General features: G+C 33.1%; 1 protein-coding gene across 1 annotated transcript in view; it reads left to right on the top strand.

Moving 5' to 3' along the window:
• The window catches only part of LOC150099925 (zinc finger RNA-binding protein-like), a 174,094-nt gene extending 158,461 nt beyond the window's left edge, over positions 1–15,633 (top strand). Inside the window, exons 19-22 of the mRNA XM_090403122.1 lie at positions 1,487–1,598; positions 7,666–7,763; positions 10,816–10,957; positions 14,311–15,633. Of these exons, the coding sequence (XP_090259248.1) occupies positions 1,487–1,598; positions 7,666–7,763; positions 10,816–10,957; positions 14,311–14,420 (462 nt within the window). The 3' untranslated portion in view covers positions 14,421–15,633. The remainder of the gene's footprint in view (positions 1–1,486; positions 1,599–7,665; positions 7,764–10,815; positions 10,958–14,310) is intronic.
• The last annotated feature ends 6,257 nt before the right edge of the window (positions 15,634–21,890 follow it).

Below are 21,890 nucleotides of genomic sequence, written 5' to 3'. Positions count from 1 at the left end.
AAGATAAGTAGGGTAATCAGGAATGTTGCTGATATACAGTACTTGCAAAATGATTTGAATAGACTGGAATTGTGGGCATGGGAAAATGGATGTCAGTAAATGTAAAGTCATTCACTTTGGCATGATTAGATATCCAGTGTCGTATTACATTAGTGGGATTATGCTAGGGATCTTGGAGTGTTAGTAGATTGGAAGTTGAAGTTCAGGGGCCATGCAGCAAAGATTGCAAATACCACTCAAAAGATAATTGCAATGCTGAAATGAACGATCACATGTAAATATATGGGTGTCATTTTGCCCCTTTACAGGGCCTTGATAAGACCTCCCTTGGACTACTGTGTGCAAGTCTGGTCTCCTTTTTTTCCATGGTGGATCTGATATAGTGCAGAGAGTACAAAGGAAAGTGTTGGAAATTATATCAGGATTGTGGAATAATGAAGACATATCGACAAGTTATAGACTGCAAATACTAGCAAACAGGAGACGGGGTGATATGATTGAGACTTACAAACTTCTGAAAGGGTCATACAGGATTTCAATTTATGGAGGGTGGAGAAAGGACAAGAGAGCAATTAGGAGTAGAGAATGAATGTTTTAACAAGGAGTGAGATTAGATTTTTCTGTAATAGTTTTGTGCGATTGGAATAGATTACCATTGGTGTTGTGTGCAAGTAGTGTGAATGAATTCAAGAACAAATATGATGGCTGGTAGTATGTGATCTCCCTTAATAAATCCCTGACTTCCTGGAGATCTCTTTTAATAATAATGTGTTTGCTGTTATGCTAATGAAGAATTAAATGGTTTTCTAGATAAAATACCCTAGTGGTTTTGAAAGCCATTATGGGTTGATTGATTTTAATAATTGGGCTATTTTTCTTGATTAAACTTTACAAAGTTTCCTGTTTCCCTAAAGACTTCCATTCCACAAACATCTTGGGTAAATGAAAGATCCCTTTTTCTTGTGGAAAGGTGTATGTGCATCAAAGTGGGAAAGGTTTCAAAACCCATAAAATAAAAAAGAATACATTGATAGTGTTGAAAACGAGAAGAAAGAAGCAGACTCATAGCACACAACCTTGCAGAACATCATACAGTATGGTTTCTCTCTCATCAGATTGTTTAAGGAGTCTCTTCAAAGGGCGTTCATGACCTGTCTTATGCCAGCAGTCATATTGTTTACACAATGTATAAACTATACAAGATGTGCTTAATGCTACGTTATTTACATTATCAATCCAGTATTTTTCAATTTAGAAATAGTGGCTGTTGGAAATGTTTGTATTACATATCTTGCTGATGATGTCAAAGTAACAATAAAAAATCTGAGTCAAACCTGGTTAATTATTCATTGTTTGTATAAACTACTTAAAGGAAGCTTAATTTTCCTTATTTTGTGTTATGAGGGAAACAATCATCAAATTTGCAGTTAACACCCTCTGTCCCCTTTTAGTAAAGTTTCTTTATATTTAAATCACTTTTTTTCAGGCCATGGAGCTCTTAGTTGAAAAAGTAATCAGCAGCAGTGGGCAGCCTCTCAGTCCCGGAGATGCACTTCGTCGTGTATTGGAAGCACTAGCTTCTGGTATATTATTACCAGGTAAGGATAACTTATTTAAAAACACACTAGTAAACACTGTAATTCACTCTGGTATAAACCTTTTGCTCTAGGTGAATATTTTGTGCATTTTCAGAATAAATCATTTTGTTTTGTTCTGAGTATGAGCATGTCTACTGTACTCAAAATAAGTAGTCAAAGAAACCTGGCAATAAAAATTCATTTAAATGGAGAGAGAGCATTCTGGGATTGATAAGTAAAGATCATCATCATCATCAAATTCCTGCCATGTACCCTCAAGGGGTGTACAGGATATGACAGTACTACATGAAAAAATTACATCATTACTAACTTCCTATCTACAATTTTCCTCCAAATCAGTCTGTTACTTGTCAAGACTCCAACATTATCAGATCTTATATTTCTATCGTCTAAGGCACTTTGTACCGTATCAATCCACCTATATCTTGGTCTTCCTCTGGGTCGTTTTCCTGCCAACCTGGCAGAGAACACTTGTTTTGCTAATCTTTCCTCTCCCATTCTATTTAAGTGACCATACCATCTGAGATTAGCTCTGCTAACGCATTCCTGGATGCTGACAATGTCAAGTTCTTTCCTAATATCCTCATTTTTAATATGATATTGCCATTGATGCCATCTGTTCACGCCTCTAATCTTTCTCAGGACTCTCATATCTGCGGTCTCTAGTCTTTGGTCAAGTGTTTTACTTCTGACCCAGCTCTCAGATCCATAAGTTAAAATTGGTTTGAACACAGTCTTGTATACAGCTAATTTAGTGTTCCGACTAATTTCTTTCTTATTCCATATGAATTTATTCATTTGACTTCCCACCATACCAGCTTTGCTGATTCTGTTGTCTATTTCTATATTTAGTTTACCATCTTCAGTAAAAATTGTGCCTAAGTAGCTGAAATGTTTTACTTGTTCCACAGGTTCTCCATTCACAACACAGTTGACATTTTCAATGATTCTGCCTATTTTCATTGTCTTTGTCTTTTTATTGCTGACCTTCATACCATATCTATTACAACAGCTATTCAATTTAGTCAGAGAATCTTGCAGACTTGTAGCGGATTTATTTAGAAGTATAACATCATCCGCATAAAGCAAAGAGCTGACATTAACATCTCCAATTTTGATATCAGGTTTAATACCACATTCCTTCATAATGTGATCCATATAGATAATGAATAACAGAGGGGATAATGTACATCCTTGTCTCACACCAGATTTAACATTAAACCATCTTCCTGTACTTCAATTCTAACTGCTGACTCACAACTCAAATAAAGACTAAGTATTGCTTGATATAATGCCCCATTGACACCATATAACTGCAGAGTATTGAATAGCTTCTCTCTTGGCACCTTGTCATATGCCTTTTCCAAATCGACAAAACTTAAATACAGATCTTTGTTATATTCCCATGCTTTCTCGACTATTTGTCGTAAAGTGAAGATCTGATCCTGACAGCCTCTATTTGGCCTGAATCCAGCTTGTTCTTCACCAAGCTTTTCTTCCACAATTCTTCTCAACCGTTTCTCAAGTATACTTGCATAGATCTTGCCAGGAACACTCAGTAGGGAAATACCTCTGTAATTCTCACATTCAGTTTTATTTCCCTTTTTATATATGGGTACTATGAGAGCTCTACTCCAATCATCGGGAATTCGTCCCTCTGTCCAGGCTTTCTGAACTATGCAGTGCAGCCACTGTAAGACTCTTATACCACCATACTTCAGCATTTCTGGTCGAATATCATCTACTCCTGCTGCCTTTCCACATTTCAAGCCTTTGATGGCTTTTTCTACTTCAAGTATGGATATGTATTCCTGACTGCATGCCTGGTCAGTGTTTTTTATCACTGTGCTGTCATCACTGCTTGTTTCATTTAGCAGTTTTTCAAAGTAATTACTCCATACTTCAAGGATATCTTTTTCTCCTGTTTTCATTTCACCTTTATCATCTCTAATTCCTTTTACAGCACTCTTTCCTCCATTCCTAAGCTTCTTCAACAACCTCCAGAATATTTTGCCACCTTCTTGATATTTATTTTCTATATTCTTGCCAAAGTCCTCCCATGACTTTTGTTTAGCTAGTTTTACACACTGTTTAGCTTTCTTACATTTGTCTCTGTATTCTGTAAGAGTAAAAGCTGACTTATTTGCCAGGAACTTTTGATATGCTTTCTTCTTTTCCTTCACTGCCTCTTTAACTTCCTGTGTCCACCAGGGAGTTCTGATTATTTTATCTTTGCACACAACCTCACCACATGCCTCTCTGGCAGAATCAATCAATGTTTCCTTCAGAGTTTGCCACTGAATCTCCAAGGTTTGATTCCTGTTCTCAAACTCTTTCATTTTCTTTTCAATAATATTTCTGTATTTTAGTCTACAGTTTACATCTGAGAGCTGCTCAACTTTTATTTGCTTTAAAACTTTCTTACATGTTATTCTTTTCAATATGAAATTCAATTTTATCCTGCTCAAGACTAAATAGTGATCACTTCCAATTTCAAATCCTCTGTACACTCTGGTGTCTTGCACCGGGGAGAAAACATCACTATCAACAATAACATAGTCAATGAGACTTTTCTTATTCCTTGCCTCTTCTCTCCATGTGAATTTGTAAAGATATCAAAATGAGTCAATGAGACTTTTCTTATTCCTTGCCTCTTCTCTCCATGTGAATTTGTAAAGATATCAAAATGAATTTTTGATATGCTTATTTGGCTAACTGTAATTTCAGAAATGATTGCCTTACATACTATTTTAGATTTGTTCAGTCTTGCATGAGAAAAACCATTTGCTCTGAATTGGGCAAAGGGAACAATTTGGAGTTGGCCAGTGCCATTAAAACTATTATTAAACAGTTTATGGTTGTTGATATTAAAATGCATGTTGTTCGTTTAAAAATTTTATTTTTAACCCATTCTTTATATATTTGAGGGGGGGGGGGGTCCTAGCAAGTTGCATCTTGCCCATTGTTTAGACATCCTTATCTAAAAGTGTCACAAAGCTATCTTCAACAGCATCAAATTTTGTTTGTGTGTCTTCTTATCAGCCATTTTCTGTCTACTGTTGGACGAAGGCCTCCAGTTCCTTCCACCTTTCTCTGTTCTTGGCAGTGGTTGACCAATTTTTTCCACCATTTTCTCTTCAGTCGCTTGTGGTGAAGAATAATAATGTCAGAGTCTGGCTTCTTATCATGTATACATGATGTTAATGACTGGTGTTCAAAATAGACATCCTGAAAATGCTACGTGAGGAACTTAGAATCTTTCTCAGTGGGTGTGGACTGCAGGGTTTTTCATCCCGCAAGCAGGCAAACTGGCCCTGAGAACTGAATTCTTTTTCAGACATAGGATAGACCAGGAGGCACAGGGCTAATCACCTTATCCTTGTGTACAGTTGTGGTTACATGAATAGAAAATCCTCAACACCGCAAGGTAAAAGAGGTAAAAAGGGAGAAGTAAAGCAACTTCATCAGAACAGCTTTCCCCTTTCCAGTAAACAATTCTAAGCTTGATTTATATAGGAGATTATTATACCAGATCTGAACAATACTGAATAAACTTATTAAACTTTAAACAAACCTTCAAAGGATATTCCCATTTCTAGGACTAATTCATTCTTGCATTTCTTCAAAGTAGGACTGACAAAGCAAAGAGAATGTTATACTCTAGGTCAGGGGTCGGCAACCAGCAGCTCTTTTCGTTATTAAATAATCTATATTTGAATAATGCAAAATTAATGTTATTTATTAAATTAGAAACTAAATTTAGCATTTGCAATAAATTAAGGGCATTTTACATTTAATCAAGGACATTTTACATTAAGTCAAGGATATTTTACAATTGAAAATAGTACATGCAGTGCCGAAAAATTGAATACTTTCATGTTTGAATTCTTTGAAATCATACGCGATAATCCTTCTTTACATTCTACTTTATGGTGGATATGACTTCCCATTTTTGTTTGCAACGGACTTACAGAAAGGCACATTAGTACGTTTTCCTACGTTGAAGAAATATCAACAATAACAAGCTGATAATAATTCCATAAATTTAACCTTTTTCAAACAAATTGTGGTAAATATGCTATCTGCATTTAATGGGAGATTTGAGGAATTTAGAAAGAACAAGGCAACTATGTCATTTTTATCGACCACTTGAAATTAATCCTGCCGAATTAAATTTTTTACCTGCTGGAATTGATGAGGCTGCATTTCAACTTCAGTTAGAGGACCTGAAAACCCAGGATTTGTGGAATTCAGAATTTAGAACTCTTAAAGGCTGACTTGGATGGTTGGAAAGATAAAAATGTACCCTTGCAATACAACACAAATGATCTGAAATAGAAGATCTTAAAAGCAAGATTGGATTGTATTTGACACGTGGAATTGTTTACCAGACACTTAAATTCAGTTAAAAACATACGCGTTTGGACTTTTATCGATTTTCGGATCGACGATTTCTGTGAGCAAATATTTTCTAATATGAATTTTATTAAAAGTAAGTTGAGAAACCTACTAAACAACATGAGTCTTTCGTCATGTTTGAAAATGAAAATTAGCGGATCTGCCGCATATCGAAAAACTATCCCAAGTAGTTCAACAGCAAAATTCGCACTAAGAAGATATTTTAAATTTAAAAAAAAAATTAAAGAAATAGGTATGTTATTGGATTTTATACATATATTTTTGTAAGTAGGAGCAAATCTTTGTTTTACTATTTAATATTTAAAAATATCATATAATTTCGTTTGACATGCCACCCCTTCGTACTTGTTTTACAAGTACGATAACGTGTTACTGCAAAAAAAATAATTTAATTATAATATTTTTCAATGTAGTTTCTAAATTTAAAGCAGTGATGAGCAATTAAATGGTAAATGAAATACTCAGTTCGATCCGCATAAAGAATATTTTCTTTTTCTTTGATAAGAAAATATTAATTTATTTTCCATTATTTAGATATACTTTAATTTTTTAACCTGCACAAATAAATCTACATGTAAAAATGAAGATTCATAAAATAGATTTTTAATTAAAATATACTAATTCTGCCATACAAAACAAACACCGTGGACCTTACAAAAAACCTGAGAGGGCCACATGCAACCCGCAGACCATTGGTTGCTCATCACTAAATTATTTTTAAAACAGATAATTTTAAAAATGGCTCTTCAATCCAAAAAGGTTGCTGACCCCTGCCCTAGGTCAAGCCTCTCCTCAAAGATCGGGTATTCTACAGTAGCTTAGTTACTCTTCCTCCTTCCTTGTTATCATTAATATGTACACACTCTAACTTGGAGTCCTAGTTGATGAAAATATAACATGCTATTTCTAAGCCAAATAAGCATTTAATGTGCAGCATTACTTTCCAAACCTTTTTTTTGGAAAGACTTCAGTCAAATCCCATCTAGGATGCAAAAAACTATTGTCAGGGATTTTCAGCTGAAGTGGATTCAACCAATCGTGTACAGAGGCAGCAGATCCCTCTGGAAACTCGGCTTTTTTCCATCTTGCAAAACAACAAACTTACAGGAAAACACATCTACAGAAAACAGTGTAAGATTAATCATCTCTGTCATAAGCAATATTGGGTTTCTTAGAAGCCAAATTACTTAGCCATGACAGGCAAACATGGGAGGTATATTAATTCTTTGAAAGCTACAAGAATAGGGTGGAGTTGTTTGTAATTAGGGCCTAAACAACTAAGACTGTGAAGACAGTATATTGTATCTATTGTGTTTTTTGGCTAGTTTGTTTTGCAATAAAAGAAAGGATTTTGCATAAAAGGTTTGTGTCAGATATCATTCAAAACTAAGGCTGTCCAACCAAATGGTGGAGGATGCAGTCATGAAAATTACATTAAACAGAAAGGTGGTTATTTTTCATACTTTATATTAGCTTCAGTGTTTTATATTATGTGAAGTTTTTAATTTGCAAAAAAAAAAAAAAATGTGCACTGATAATTTTCATTTGAGACTTGATAACAAGATTTGGGAAATCACAACAGTTTAACACATTTAGAAATGCTTTTTTTTTTAAATACTTCTTATCAATGTGAATTTTTTTTTTTTAGGTGGACCTGGTCTTCTTGATCCATGTGAGAAGGATCCTATGGATGCAGCTGTAAGTTTAACAAACCAGGAGAGAGAAGACATAACTGCCAGTGCACAGGTAATGTTCTTAGTTCTAACCAGGTGTACAATTATCTTCTATCAATTACAGTTGACTTTCATAATCCCCCAATAAGCACAAGTTGTTTCCTATAAGAAATCATTCCTGTGGTCCCTATGAATTTGCTAGTGTAAGTTGATTATGTAAGAACATGCAGTCAACTCTCACTGCAGAAAATTTCCAGGTTTCTTAGTGAAAACTAGCTTAAATAGCTTTAGATTAGATGTGATAACATTGTGAGAATTAGGAATATGTAAAGTTGCAAATATCTTATTTTTAATATGATTCTGCTACTGATGTCATTTGTTCACTTCCTTTATTTTTCTTGAATTCATATCTTTGGTTTCTAATCCTTGATCAACTGTTTAATTTCTAAACCACTCAAGTTCATAAGTTAAAACATTCTGTATTTGAATACTCTTTAATAGCCTTATTCATCTGTAGTATACCAGAGTGGTTTTTTAGCTTTTTCTTTTCAGTTAATTGTACAGATTTGGATCTGGGTTATAATAAAATATTATTATAAAAATAAGTTGACTTTATATGGAGAGACAAAGCAATCGAATAACATTTTTGTTTACAAACAAATTAATATAAAGTATGGTATTGTGTGGGTGTAACAGTGTGTGCAAAATGTTCATATCTTGGAAGTGCTGTGTACAGATCTTTTCAACATCAGAGAATTTGATGAGAAGCATGCAAAGGCATTGAACTTCAAACTTGCCAAGCATAGTTTCTTCCTCTCTCAACAGTGGGCAGTGAAATATAATTAATTCATACTTTGAATTAATTATATTTTCTTTGAAAGCCAAAATGTGCAAAACCTTTTTTGAGTAAGAAAAAGTTCACCACTTTCGAATTTACAGCATTTAATTATAATACAAGAAATAATGCATAATCATTTTACATTTAGTAAAATGTTTTCATATATAATAAAACTAAAACTTACCTGTTTTATTTTATTTTTTTTTCTTTCTAAATTGGCCATCATTAAATAGACTGTTTCTCTCACAATGCTCTGTTCCAGCTTTTGTGAATTAAGAAACCTTCAAACTAATTCTCTCCTCTAAACTTCTAACTTTCAGCACCTATTTTGTTTCAATAATAGCTGTTTTTTTTTTGTTTTTTTTTCTCCATATATCAACTTCCTATTCTTTAGAATTCTGTAGGATATCTGCTATTGCTGAAACCAATAGCAGATATCTTACAGTTTACTGTTTGGCTAATTTATCCCTTATTCCTTAATATTTCTCTTAATATATCAAAATTTATGAATAATAATAAATTTATAATGGGCTGGCTTTTGTAAGTTCTTGGAAATCCAGTTGAAGTTTTCCACATTCCTGTCTATTTTCATAGTTTGTTCTTTTTATTCTGATTCTCATGCCAAATTTGTTACAGCTGTTATTCATTTAAAGAATCCACTGACGTGCACTGGATGTGTTTAGGAGTACATCACCTGCATCAAGAAAGAGCTAAATTTGATATTTCCAATTCTTATATCAGGTTTAACACCACTTTCTTTCATAATGCGATCAATATGGATATTGAATAAGAGAACATAGTGTGCATCCTTATTTTATACCTGATTTTACATTGAATCATCTTCCTGTATTTCCTTCAATTCTAACTAGTGACTTACAACCTAACTTGGTGAGAAGACATATAGACTGTGCATTGCTCTCTGTACTGTTTTATTTACTCTATATAATTGTTTCATTTTGAAAAGTTTTTTTTTCCAAATCTACAAAACTTGCATATCCTTATTCCATTGATTTTTCAACTATATGTCATAAAGTGAAAATTTGATCTTGAGATCAACCCATATTTGTGACTTGAATGACCAAATTTGCTCTCCTATTTTTTGAGAAGCTGAGAAAAATATACTTGTATGCTTAAATATAAAGAGCCAACAGACTTCATTTCGGCGATATAAACACTATTTCAATTAAGGGGATATTAAATCCCACATTGTTTTAAAACCGAATAAGAAACTCAGAGATTGGAATCAGAGTTTCATGCCGAATATAGTAAACTAAAAATATCGGCGAATACTAGCGTGAGCTAATGTACTTGCTAATGCAAGTAGTCCTAGTACTACGTACTAGGACTACTTGCATTATTTGGTCTAGCTGCTCACTGATGAAGCCTCAAAAAAGGCTGAAACCAGTCTGGGTAGTGACCTCCTACCATAATGTAATAACAGCATACATTTCCTATGAAGTGTTTTTACATTATGGAAAATACCAAAGAATAGCGATCAGAACTTTACTCACCTTTGCAACGAGTTGCCCGGTATTGTATTACGTACTAGGACTACTTGCATTAGCTCACGCTAGTGTTCGCCGATATTTTTATAGTTTACTATATTCAGCATGAAACTCTCTGATTTCAATCTCCGAGTTTCTTATTCGGTTTTAAAACAACGTGGGATTTAATATCCCCTTATTGAAATATACTTGTATAAATTGTACCTGGAATTGCAAAGGAAAATTTCTTTATAGTTCCCACATTGTTTTATTTTCTTTTTGGGAACTCTATTTCCAGTCATCTGGGATTTTGATCCCATGTCTGATCTGAATTATACACTGTAAATATTTGAGCATTTCTGGTCGAATATGATCTCCGACACCTTTTAAGTACTCTTTCTCCATTCTGAAGTTTCACCAATAGCCTTCAGAATATTTGCCACATTCATGTTTGTGTTTCTGTGACTTTTTTTATAGGCTATATGAAAGTCATGGAAACACTGAGCATTTTTCTCACAAAGCATCTGTTGATTTACTTACTAGGAACTCTCATTCTTTATTTTTCACAATTGCTTCTTTAAACTTCTTGTGTTCATCACAGAATTGTTATTATTTTTTATCCTTGCAACCAGTTTCTTTCAATGACTATCCAGTTAAATTGTCTCCCCCATGGTTAGGTTCTTTGTTTTCACTTTTTTTTTTTTTTTTTTTCGAATAATAATTTAGTCTTTTTCATTCATTAGAATTACATTTATGAGAAATTAATGGATTTTGACTTATTCTAAACATTCATTTATTTTTAGCATGCTTTACGACTTATTGCATTCCGCCAAATTCACAGAGTACTGGGTATGGATCCTCTACCCCCACCTAAATTTGTGAGAGGACAGTTCCCTCGTAAGCGGCGTCGTGATAATAGTACAGGAGAAGGAAATGATTCCGAAGGTATGATTTGTTGATATTTAAAGCAAAGCTTTAAAACTGTTTAATATTCTAGAAAAATTAGACTTAAAGGATCATGTACATAAACTTATAAAAATGATTTACTCCAAGCAGAAAATGCAGCTGTTTAACTCTGAGACTTCTGAAGTGAAAATAAAAAGAGGAGGAGTTAGACAGCGCATCCTTTCACCAAATCTATTGAATATTTACAATGAGACAGTGATGAAAAAGATTGAAAAACAAAATATAGGAATCAGTATCAATGTTATACAACAATCTTAGATATGCTGATGATACCATTCTAATTACAGAAAACACAAATTAAGCAAATTACTGCACCTACTAATTGAAGGTAAAGATTTTGGCCTGCATTTAAATGCATAAAAGACCAAATTTATGAAAATCTCAAAAGAAAAATAGATCCAAGCAAAATATTCATAAACAATATAAAAACTGAGCATACAGCAGAATACAAATATTTAGGTACCTATTTTACTGCAGATGGAAAACAAGATAAAGAAATAAAAATAAGAACTGTCGTAGCTAAAGATGCCCTCTGGTAAAATAAAGATCTGCTCAGAAGTTCTGTGGGTATACAGACAAAGAAGAGAATGATAAAAATATTAGTTTGGCCAGTTTTCACATATAGAAGTGAGACCTGGGTATTCGAGAAGAGAGTAAGACAACAGATAGTGGCCTTTGAAATGTGGTGCTACAGAAGAGTTGGAAATTTCATGGACAGAGCATGTGATAAATGCAGAGGTACTACAGAGAATGAAAACATAGAAATCTTTATTGCAGAAATGATTCAGAGAAACATGAGACTGGCAGGACATGTATTGAGGGGGATCAGCAGGACAGAGGACACTAGCAGCTTTAGAAGGAAAGATTATGCGAATAGGATCAAGAGGTTAAAAAAAAAAAAAAAAAAAGACACGGTTTGATGATATAAAATCATGTGACTGCTGGGACCAAAGGAGCTGCCAACAGAGAAGATGGAATGGTGCACCCTCTCATTGAGGAGAGGAGGATGCACCATACTATTTATATTTCTACATGAAGAAGAAAGCAACTTTTTAATGAAATTTTAATATTACTTGAACAAGAGAATATTTTGATAAAAGAAATCCTGGTTTTTTTTTTTTTTTTTTTTTCATTGGTTCTAAAATCCATTTTATTTACTTTTTTGCATTGCTTTATTATATTTTAGAACTGTGCATAAGCACTGAGACTGCTTCTAAAAAAAGTATCTGGCTCTAGATTTATTTTACAACTTCTGGTATCTAATTGACACCTTGGTGAATTTTATCTTGTATGGTTGTGAGGCTGGACTTTATTGAGGGAAGATGAGAGGAAACTCCTGTCTTTTGAAATGAAAACTTGCAGAAGACTTGAGAATTCCCTATGCTGCTCACGAAACCAACGAAAATGTCCGAAAACTGATTGATTCAATAGACAGGAGAAGAAGGGAAAATATTCTGACAGTCATCAGAAGAAGACAGATGAAATAGTTCGGACATGTGGAGAGGGCTAATGGCATTCCAGAGCAAGCGCTAGAAGGAATCGTTCTGGGACCAAGGGTTAGAGGCCGACCTTGATTAAAATGGACAAATTCCCCCCTTTCTCAACTGACATCAAGAACAAGAGACCGAGATGATTGGAGGAGGCTAACAAAGAATATCACCTACCAGCCATGAATGACCCAACGGTCCATTTAGGACTACGGAGAGAAGGAGTATATAGAATAACATATTTAGGATGCAGTTATTGCATGTACCGTATATTCTGGCATATAAGTCGACTTTTCAGCATTGAAAAAAAGTACTGATTTTTTTTAGGTTGACTTATACGCGAGGTCAAAAATTGATTGCTTTTCAAGAAAAAAACTAGTACATATCATACTCTGTTAAATTTATTAGCAATATACAAAAAGGATAAATAAATAGAAATATTTCAACTTATATCAACTTTATTTACAGAAAAAATTATTTACATGTTATATAATTATTTATTTACAAAAGAAAATAGGTAGGTAACTACATAATTAAAATTTAATTTTCACTGTCTGAATGTATGAAAAGTTCATTGCACTCTTGGTTCTGTAATTTCTTCCGGTATATCGTCATATAAATTGTATTCGTTTTCTCCATCAGATTTAGCATCGATTTCGTCATCATTGTAAACAAAATCATCTTCCGAGTAATCTAATTTATTAGATATAGCACATTTTTTAAAAGATTTTGTTACTCTATCTGGTTTTATTTCATCCCATGCTTTCGCTACCCATTCACACATGCGTCTTTGGTAACTAGTTACTAGTTATTGAAAACTTAATAACTTATCATCCAAATCCTTTGGCAGCTTCTGTGCGATTTTCGTTTTTAGTCTAAGCACTAAATTTTTCCTTTCCATAAACCGGCTACACCAACTCGCTGTAGTTTTGAAGTTTTCCTTTTTATTTGCTTTGCCCCACTTCAAAGCAAATAAACGAATATTATTTCTCATTATGAGTCCATTTTGGCGATTTTCCCGAACCCAATCCGCAACATTATTTTCCAGAATATGCCACTTACAAATTCCTTTCCATAATGCGCACTTATTTTTTGGCATTTTCATTATTCAAGTTTGTTTTTTTTTCTCCGATCGCAAACTAATTTTTCGTTTGCTCAAAACTGACATGCAACAACACAGTATTTTCTTTTGCAAATTTAATCACTTTGCACTTAAAACTCGCATCATATTTCATTCTTTTAAAAGGAGCCATTGCACTTCAGTTCACTATTGGTCAACTGGTCAATACGAAATAAAATTTCTTTTGTCAGCTAGGTATTTTATATCTTTTGCTATAACAAAGAATGGAAGGACTAAAAAAGCAGTTATGATCCTAGTGGTTGATGCCCATATAAAAATTTTACTTAAAAACTCATAATTTTTATTTTTAAAGAAATTTTTCGGGTTGACTTATACGACGAGTATACTATATAAACTCAAAGTCCAATATCGACTTATACACAGGTCGACTTGTACGCAGGAATATACGGTAATTTGAAATGAGTTTTCATTTATAGCATTAAAGGTTTTTTCATAACTTTAAGTGATTTTCAGTGGCATGTAGGAATTGTAAACAATAGTTTGTTGAGCTAAAATTGGAAGAGGACAGGTTATTAGCAGCAAGACATTTTTGAAATGGAAAGAGATATTCTTCAGCTTTAACTTATTAAGAGATGTTTCTAAATAGGTAGTTTATTTACCAAAATTGGTGAGGGTTTTTTTTTTTTTTTTTTTTTTTTTTTGTGTGTTAGATGTGCCTGTTATCTTGCTATTAATTATTATTTTTTTTTTTTTAAATAATGCAGGAGGAGATGGAAAGAAAGACAAAAAAGATGAAGCTGAAGTGAAGATGGAAGTATCAGAAACAACAGAAGTAACAGATGCCAATGCCAGAATAAAGACTGAAAAAGCTTAATGTGTCTATATCTTAAATGTCATTTTGTTGTGATATTCATTATCATTTTGTGCTTACAAGTAGCCTATTGACAATTATCAGTTTTCAGCGTCACTCTTTTACATCTTGTAGTCTTTGACAATTTCAAAGAAAACAAAAATATTGTAAGTAGCATTTCAACTGATACTGCATAAATGATATGCTGTTAAACTACACATACACATGTATTTGCTTATATTGTAATTGTTCCTGTGCATATTTTTGCAGCCTGGTTATTCATTATCATTTTAAAAAATATCACCCTAGTTCATTGGTTTATATGCACTGTTAAGTTTTGTTTCTCTCGTGTGAACGTACACGTGAATTTTTTTTTTTTTATTTTTTTTTTTATTTTTTTTTTTTTATTTTTTTTTTTTTTTTAGCACTTGTATGAGTGAATGTCATTAAAATGAGAACCAACCTTTTTTTTTTCCCCTGCTCTGTTGTGTAATGTATCTCTCAAATTAATTTCTGTATCTCAGGGTTAATGTAATTGTAATTGATTATAAATTTTGATGTTATGCCCTATTGTTTCAGATTCTCAGAGATGTGATGAATCGAGGCTCATGTTATTAACATGCAGAGGTGACGAGAATGACTTGAAGCATGTGATAATGATGTGCTTGTGAAAGTTTCTTATGATACAAACTACTTTTATTGGCCCACTCCCAGTGGAATGAAACTTTGAAAACCAGGGGTACCATATTCATCATCTCTGAATCAGTTTAGGGTATTGGAAATTATGAAACACTGGCAGTGTTATTGCTAATCATTTGCTGCTAAAAAATATGTTATACTGTTGTGTTAAGCAAGAATGATTTATCATTGCCAAAATGGTTGAATAATTAAACGTAGCATTTATTAATGGCCATTATATATAATGGTTCTTTCCTTGGCACTTCATTATCAGGTCAGAATCAAACCTCCATGCACAACAAATAACCCTATATCATCTTTTTTTAGTTTTCCTTGAAGGTATTTTTTTTTATAGTATTGGCAAATTTAATACTGCTGGCTTGCCAAAGCAGCCACACATGTCATTCCTTGCATGCTTCTGTGGAGATGCAGTTTTAGTTCTACTCGTAAATGTCATGTACAATGTAAACTGATGTTTGTGTTTTCTAAAATTATTTATATTTACATATTTTATTTCCTAGCAACCCAAGCTTTTTAATAAAACCAAATGCAAATTGCAGACATTGCAGTACTTTGTTTGAACAGTCATAATATGTTTAAAATCCTAAATGATCATTTTTACTGTTCACACAGTAAAAATGATCATTTAGGATTTTAAACTGCTTTTATAGAAACCTAAGTATGCTGTGATAGAATAGTTAATGCTATCTCATATATCTATTACTTTGCACATTTTCTGATTGGTCATTTTGTCTTCTCAATGTTCATTTCCATGGCATAGTTATGCCGAGAGGACTATCTGCCCTTCAATTTGTAGTTCTTGAGATAAAATTCTAGGATTTGGGGAACCTTTTATAAGTAGTTAGCTGGTCTAGTATGATGGAATGACTTTCATTTCACAAGCGAGATTTGAAAGCATTTTAAAAGTGTCTTGAGTAACAAGGCAAATATCCCAGAAGGATATATTTCAGTAGAGTATAAAAATCAATTAAGATATACAGCCTAGACATGATTATTATCATAGCATTAAGGTTTTAATAAATTTAATTGGCTGTGATGGTCATTGATCAACAATTGTCGACCTATCAAAGCCAAATAAAACAATCCCTGAGCATGTCATATAAAGAAAAGAAAAAAGGTTCACTTATAGCATAAGTTCATATGATTATAAGTTGTCTTAGTGTACTGGTGACTGGGGGAATGTTTGGATATTTCATTGTGTTACAAACTGCTGAAAACCAAATGTAATAGTCACATTATCTTTAGGCTCCATAGTTACCATTTCATCCAGTGAAATAGCACATTGAATATACCACCTTCAGTGATCCCTTATATTCTTCATACCTAATACACATATCTGTTGAGCCCTTGTCTCCCACTTTTATGTCCAGAGCCTGTTTTATAATTGGAAGAACGTGAATAAGCATAATATTAGAAATAAAAAAAAAAATAAATAAACAGTTATGTAGAGTAATTCTTAATGGTAGAATTTTCACCTAAGCATCTTCATTAGCACCAAAAAATGGAACATTAATATACAATTAACAAAGATTCTAAAACAGATTTATTCATGATGTATTCTAAAACAGCTTTAAGGTAACAAGCAGTCAATGAATTCCAAATTTAGAAAATAAATAAAAAATAGGAAAGGTTAGCTGGTTGAAAAAGTAATCTGCTCTTATGTAGTGTAATATTCCTTATTCCAGAAGACTACTCAAAAGAGAATGTTCAGCAAGGCAGACTCAAGATGCTTTATATAAAATTTTTGTTCCTCATGATCGACAGGCAGATTTTTAAGACAAGAGCAAGGGATCTGGTTGAAGCTTGTATTTTGATGAAGACAGGTGGATATTTTTCTGATATGACAAGATTTCCCTCAACTAGAATAATTGAATTTAGATAATTTCTTGAGTGGAAAAGAGAAACCTCTAGTTGTGAAAGGCTTTGTCAAAAAATTGGGCCCATCAAAACCTTAATGTGCCCATGAATTGTTCTATAGATTTGATGTAATGTAAAGAATTACATTACATCAAATCAATCTACATGACAAATGGTTTCAATGAAGCCATTGAAATTTTTGTTTAATAAATTAAACAAAACTTTCAATGGCTATATGATTTCTGCCCAATAAGAAATTACTTGCATTAAAATTATTCAAATCACCTACTTTTATATGAAGGCAAACTTCAGTAGTGTATTCGTTTAATTCTTCAAGCAAGTGAAATATGTTTGTATTTCATCAGAGCTGGAGACATCAATTGTGTTGTGGTAGAAATTAGCTACATGGCATTCAGTTGTTGTATTTTGAAATATACTCAAAAGACATAGCTTAACCAATATTAATTTTGTTGAAGCAAAAGGCCATGTCAAGAAGTCGAATAAAAGGCAACAGCAGAAAAACTAAAGTAAATAATATTTTGTATATTTCAAAAAATGAAAATTGTTCTTATAAAAATTGAAGACTTTTGGATGTTGACAGGAGATTCCTTATTTGCTTCTCATCTCAGGCAAGATATAAGATTTCTGTATTGTGAAAATAAAAAAGGATGGGGGACTATTTGGAAAAGTATGATTCTTTCATTAATAATGACAGCGATAATGTACTGTTGTACCATGCAGACATTAACTTATTTCTTGATGTGAATCTTCAAAGTGTGCAAATTATACTATTATAGTACTGCATAAAGAGTAACTCATCACTAGCTTCCCATCAACAATTTTTTTTCCCCAGATCTGTTATTTTTTTAATATCTAGCATGGGTAGCTCTTAAAAAGGCCTAAAAGAAGACCAAGGTCTTCTTTTAGGCCTTTTGAAGTTTTTTTGCTCTATGTTGCACACTCTGACGAAATATTCGTAGAGCTTCTTGCATCTGGGCATTGATTGGAGGAGCTTCTAAAATTTGTTCTTCTATACTTTTATTATGTTCAGTTTCTTCTGCTAGTTTAAAGTTCTCATTGGAAGCAACTTTTGACACTGTCATTGTAACCACCACTTAAATCTTATCAATATCCAACCAATTTCGACTTACCATCTGGGATTTTATTAAAAATTTCATTTGTAAGTTATTCAAATTCATTGGAAAGGGTTTCAGAGTTTGTTCCTTTTTGGAATTAGTTTTCAATAGTCTTCTCTCAGACCTTCCAAGACATTGCTACGAAATGCAATGCATCAAGAAGGGAAATATTTTTTGCAATTGCATCAGATTGGTCTTTTTCTTGCACAAACTTCCCTGCGATAATAAGCTTTAAAAACTCATATGATGCCTTGGTCACGTTATTGAATTAAAGTGTAGTGTTCGAAAGCAAAAAAATTACTTGGATGTTCTTTAATGATAAATTGTTTGTGTGTGCAGTGCAGTTGTCTACTAACAAGACAATTTTTCGCTTTAAGATCCCACTTAACTAACCAATTGTTGAAAATGCCATTAGTCATCCGAGCATAATAGTAGTCAACAGGCAAGCTTTTGACACCTTTAAAACACGGGATTTTTACGTTTGCTCTCGTTTCTTACCTTTCATATTAGCACAAAGAACTGGCACTTGCTGTTTTGAAGATTTAAATCCTTTATTACTTTCATTTTTAAACAAGTATGCTCAGGCATCACAAAATAGCATTGCATTGTAAATATCCCTGGGAGAATATTCAGCAATTTTTGGCCACTCGGTCTTAATCCACGCATCAGCTGATATAAAAAAAAACTGCACTTTTTTATTCACCTTGAATATGCTAGTATACAATTTTTTTTCCCCACCCTATTAAACTATCCATCAGTTGATTTTTTTTGCCCATTGTATTGCAAGTTGTTTTTTAATGCATCAAAGGTGCATTAATTTAGTCATTCTTTTCATGAACATTACTAAATTTTAATGCTAATTCAACAAGAGTATCCTTACCGGATCGGGCTCTCTTGTCTTCCAATCCATGTTCTCATTAATAAGAGCTGAAGTTTGAATTTTTTTTTTTTTTAAGATCTTATGCAAGTTGTGAAATTTTTAAATATACAGTCACACTACACAGAATCATTTTGGACAGCTTATTAGCACTCCAAAATTCTTTGCTTTTCTGGAAAAGATAAATCTTTACATTTTTTACTTGCTAATGCTAAGGGTGTTCTAACTAGCATTTAAAGTTAAATTCACTTACTGAAAGAGCATGAAAATAAACTTGAAAAATCACAATCCGACTGTATTAATGCCCACCTGCATTTGCCTGGAAGATATAAGATTTACAGAAGAATGAAATTAAAAGGGGATTAACACAAAAGTTGGATTTCTACAAATGTTCGGTTTAAATTTTCTCCTGATTAATCTTTAAAAGTTCTTAATTCTGAAATGTAAAAGGCTAAACATTTGAGGATTTTGATAACATTATCAGGAACTTTGATTATAATAGATAGAAATGGTGTGTTTTGGGACACTGGTTTTATAATCTGATCACAATAAGCAGATTCTACTGGTCTTTTATTTCTGACCTGACCCACAGATCCATAAGTTAAGATACAATCTTAACTAATTATGGTATGGTTAATATAGTATTCCGCATAAATTTACTCGGCTCCTTATGATGGCAGCTTTGTCTATTTTCATATTTAATTGGTCCTCACTAAAAAAAATGTGCTTAAATAGTTGAAATTTTTTAATTCTCCCAGTCAAAGTTTTCATGAGGAGTAATTTTGACTATTTTATGACAAAGATTTGTGGTTAACATCTCCAGTTTTTATATCAGGTATATTGTCACTATAATAATATAATCCATATAGATAACAGTAAAGATTTCAACACCTGTAATGTGACAGTTTCATGTGTGTAGGCATAGTATGCTTATATATCTGTTTACTCCCCCTAATGTTTCTTAGAAGTCTCATATCTGTGGTCTCCAGTATTTGATCAAGTGTTTATTTCTAACCCAGATCCATAAGTTAAAATTGGTTTGTGAACACTTTTATACTGCTAATTTGGTGTTTTGAATAATTTCTTTCTTATTCTGTATAAATTTATTCAGCTGACTTCCTACCATACTATCTTTACTAATTCCATTCTTTATTTCCGTATTTAATTTGCCATCTTCAAAAAATTGTGCCCTAAAATGTTGCACCTCAGGTTTTCCATTCAGGATGTGAATGTTTGTGCCTATTTCCGATAATCCGGTTCCTTCAGATCTCTGGCATGGATTTCGGAGCGCGCATTTTCAAATTTACCGTGTTGTCGCGCCACTGTTTAGTTTTGATGGCGCTGTAATCGATAAGCATTGCGATAACCTGTTTATTCCTTCTCATTTTATTATTTATTTGCTGCTGTATAGCCCCATTATGGATTCAGCCCAGAAAAGAGGTGGCGTAAAACGTAAACATCGTGCGTTGTCGATCGGAGTGGAAGTGCTAAAAAAACTTGATAGTGGCGTGTCTGTGCGAACCATTTGTGAAACATACGACATTGGTCCTTCATCAGTGTATGATTTAAAAAAAAAACTGTTCAAGTTCTTTTCTGACAGTGTATTAAAAAAGCAAATGTTTGTAAGGAAGTCTGATGGAGGGAAAAAGTTCGGAATTGGACCAAGTTCTCATAACCTGGTTTAATTTTCGTGTAAGTGAAGGTGTGAAAATTTCTGGTGATTTATTAAAGGAACAAGCCAAAATGTTTCATGAAGAACTGGGATTGCAACACAAGTGAATATTCAGAAGGTTGGCCGCATCGTTTCAAGTCACGATATGGCTTACAGTTTCATGGGGTGTCAACACGTGATAATCCACTGCCATTAACTTCAAGTCAACCAGATGTGCTGTCACTACCATCAACATTTTATTAATTAAAATTCTGAGGAAAAAAAATTCAGTTGAACTGAAATTCTATAGAACCGTTATATTTAGTTGGTGAACATTAAAATTTCATAAGCTTTTCATTTAGTGTTTAATTTTCTTTCTTTAAAGGACTGTACAGGCAGTCATTTTCTGTTAAAAAAAAATATACAGCATATATAACCATCCGAAATCCGGCGCCCTTCAGGTCTGGAGGTTGCCGGATTTTTGAATACCTACCTGTACCAGATATATTATAGCAGTTAGTTGGGGAATCCTGCAACCTTGTACTGGATTTATTTAGGTGTATATCAGCTGCATCAAGTAAAGAGCTGATATTAGTATCTCGAATTTTGATATTGAGTTTAATCACTTTCCTTCATAATGTGCATATTTGTCCCACACCTAATTTACCATCAAACCATCTGTAACTGAATAATATAAGCACGTAAACACAGATATTTAATTAGCCAAATATTTCAGTCTGAAAATTGCAGACCATCTTCATTGGCACTACAAGAATAGTTTTAAAAAATACAAGGTGGAATACTAACAACAGATCGTTTATAAATAGAACAAGCCACGTGATGTTAAGCAGAGACATGATTGAAATAAAGATATTAATTCATATTATTATTAATTAATATGAGTTATCCTGATTAGACTCCCAGATTTTTGATACAGATATACAGTCATTCCGATTCAGGTTAGGATGGAGTAATGCCTCTACGCTTTCTTTGAATAAACGTTCAAATTTATACCGGGATCTATGTAAGAGGCAAGATTTTGACCAAAGGATGTTAATTTCAATCCCATGCTTAGCCAATCCAGATTTTTCAGGTTTGTTGTGATGGAGGATTGATGTTCTTGGATTCTTTTTTCAAGAGAGCGTCCAGTTTGTCCAAAATGGGAGAGATCACAGTTGCAGGGAATTTGATAAACTCCAGGAAGAGACATAGTTGAGCGTTTGTCTTTAGGAGAAGGAAAATGGAAAGATAATTTGTTAATAGGTGAATACGTA

The sequence above is a fragment of the Typopeltis vanoorti genome, chromosome 13 (genome assembly GCF_054136105.1).
Source record: "Typopeltis vanoorti isolate ZY-2024b chromosome 13, IOZ_Tvanoo_1.0, whole genome shotgun sequence".
NCBI lineage: Eukaryota > Metazoa > Arthropoda > Arachnida > Uropygi > Thelyphonidae > Typopeltis > Typopeltis vanoorti.
Note: the sequence above shows the minus strand (reverse complement) of the source record. Positions and strands in the feature narration are given on the sequence as shown.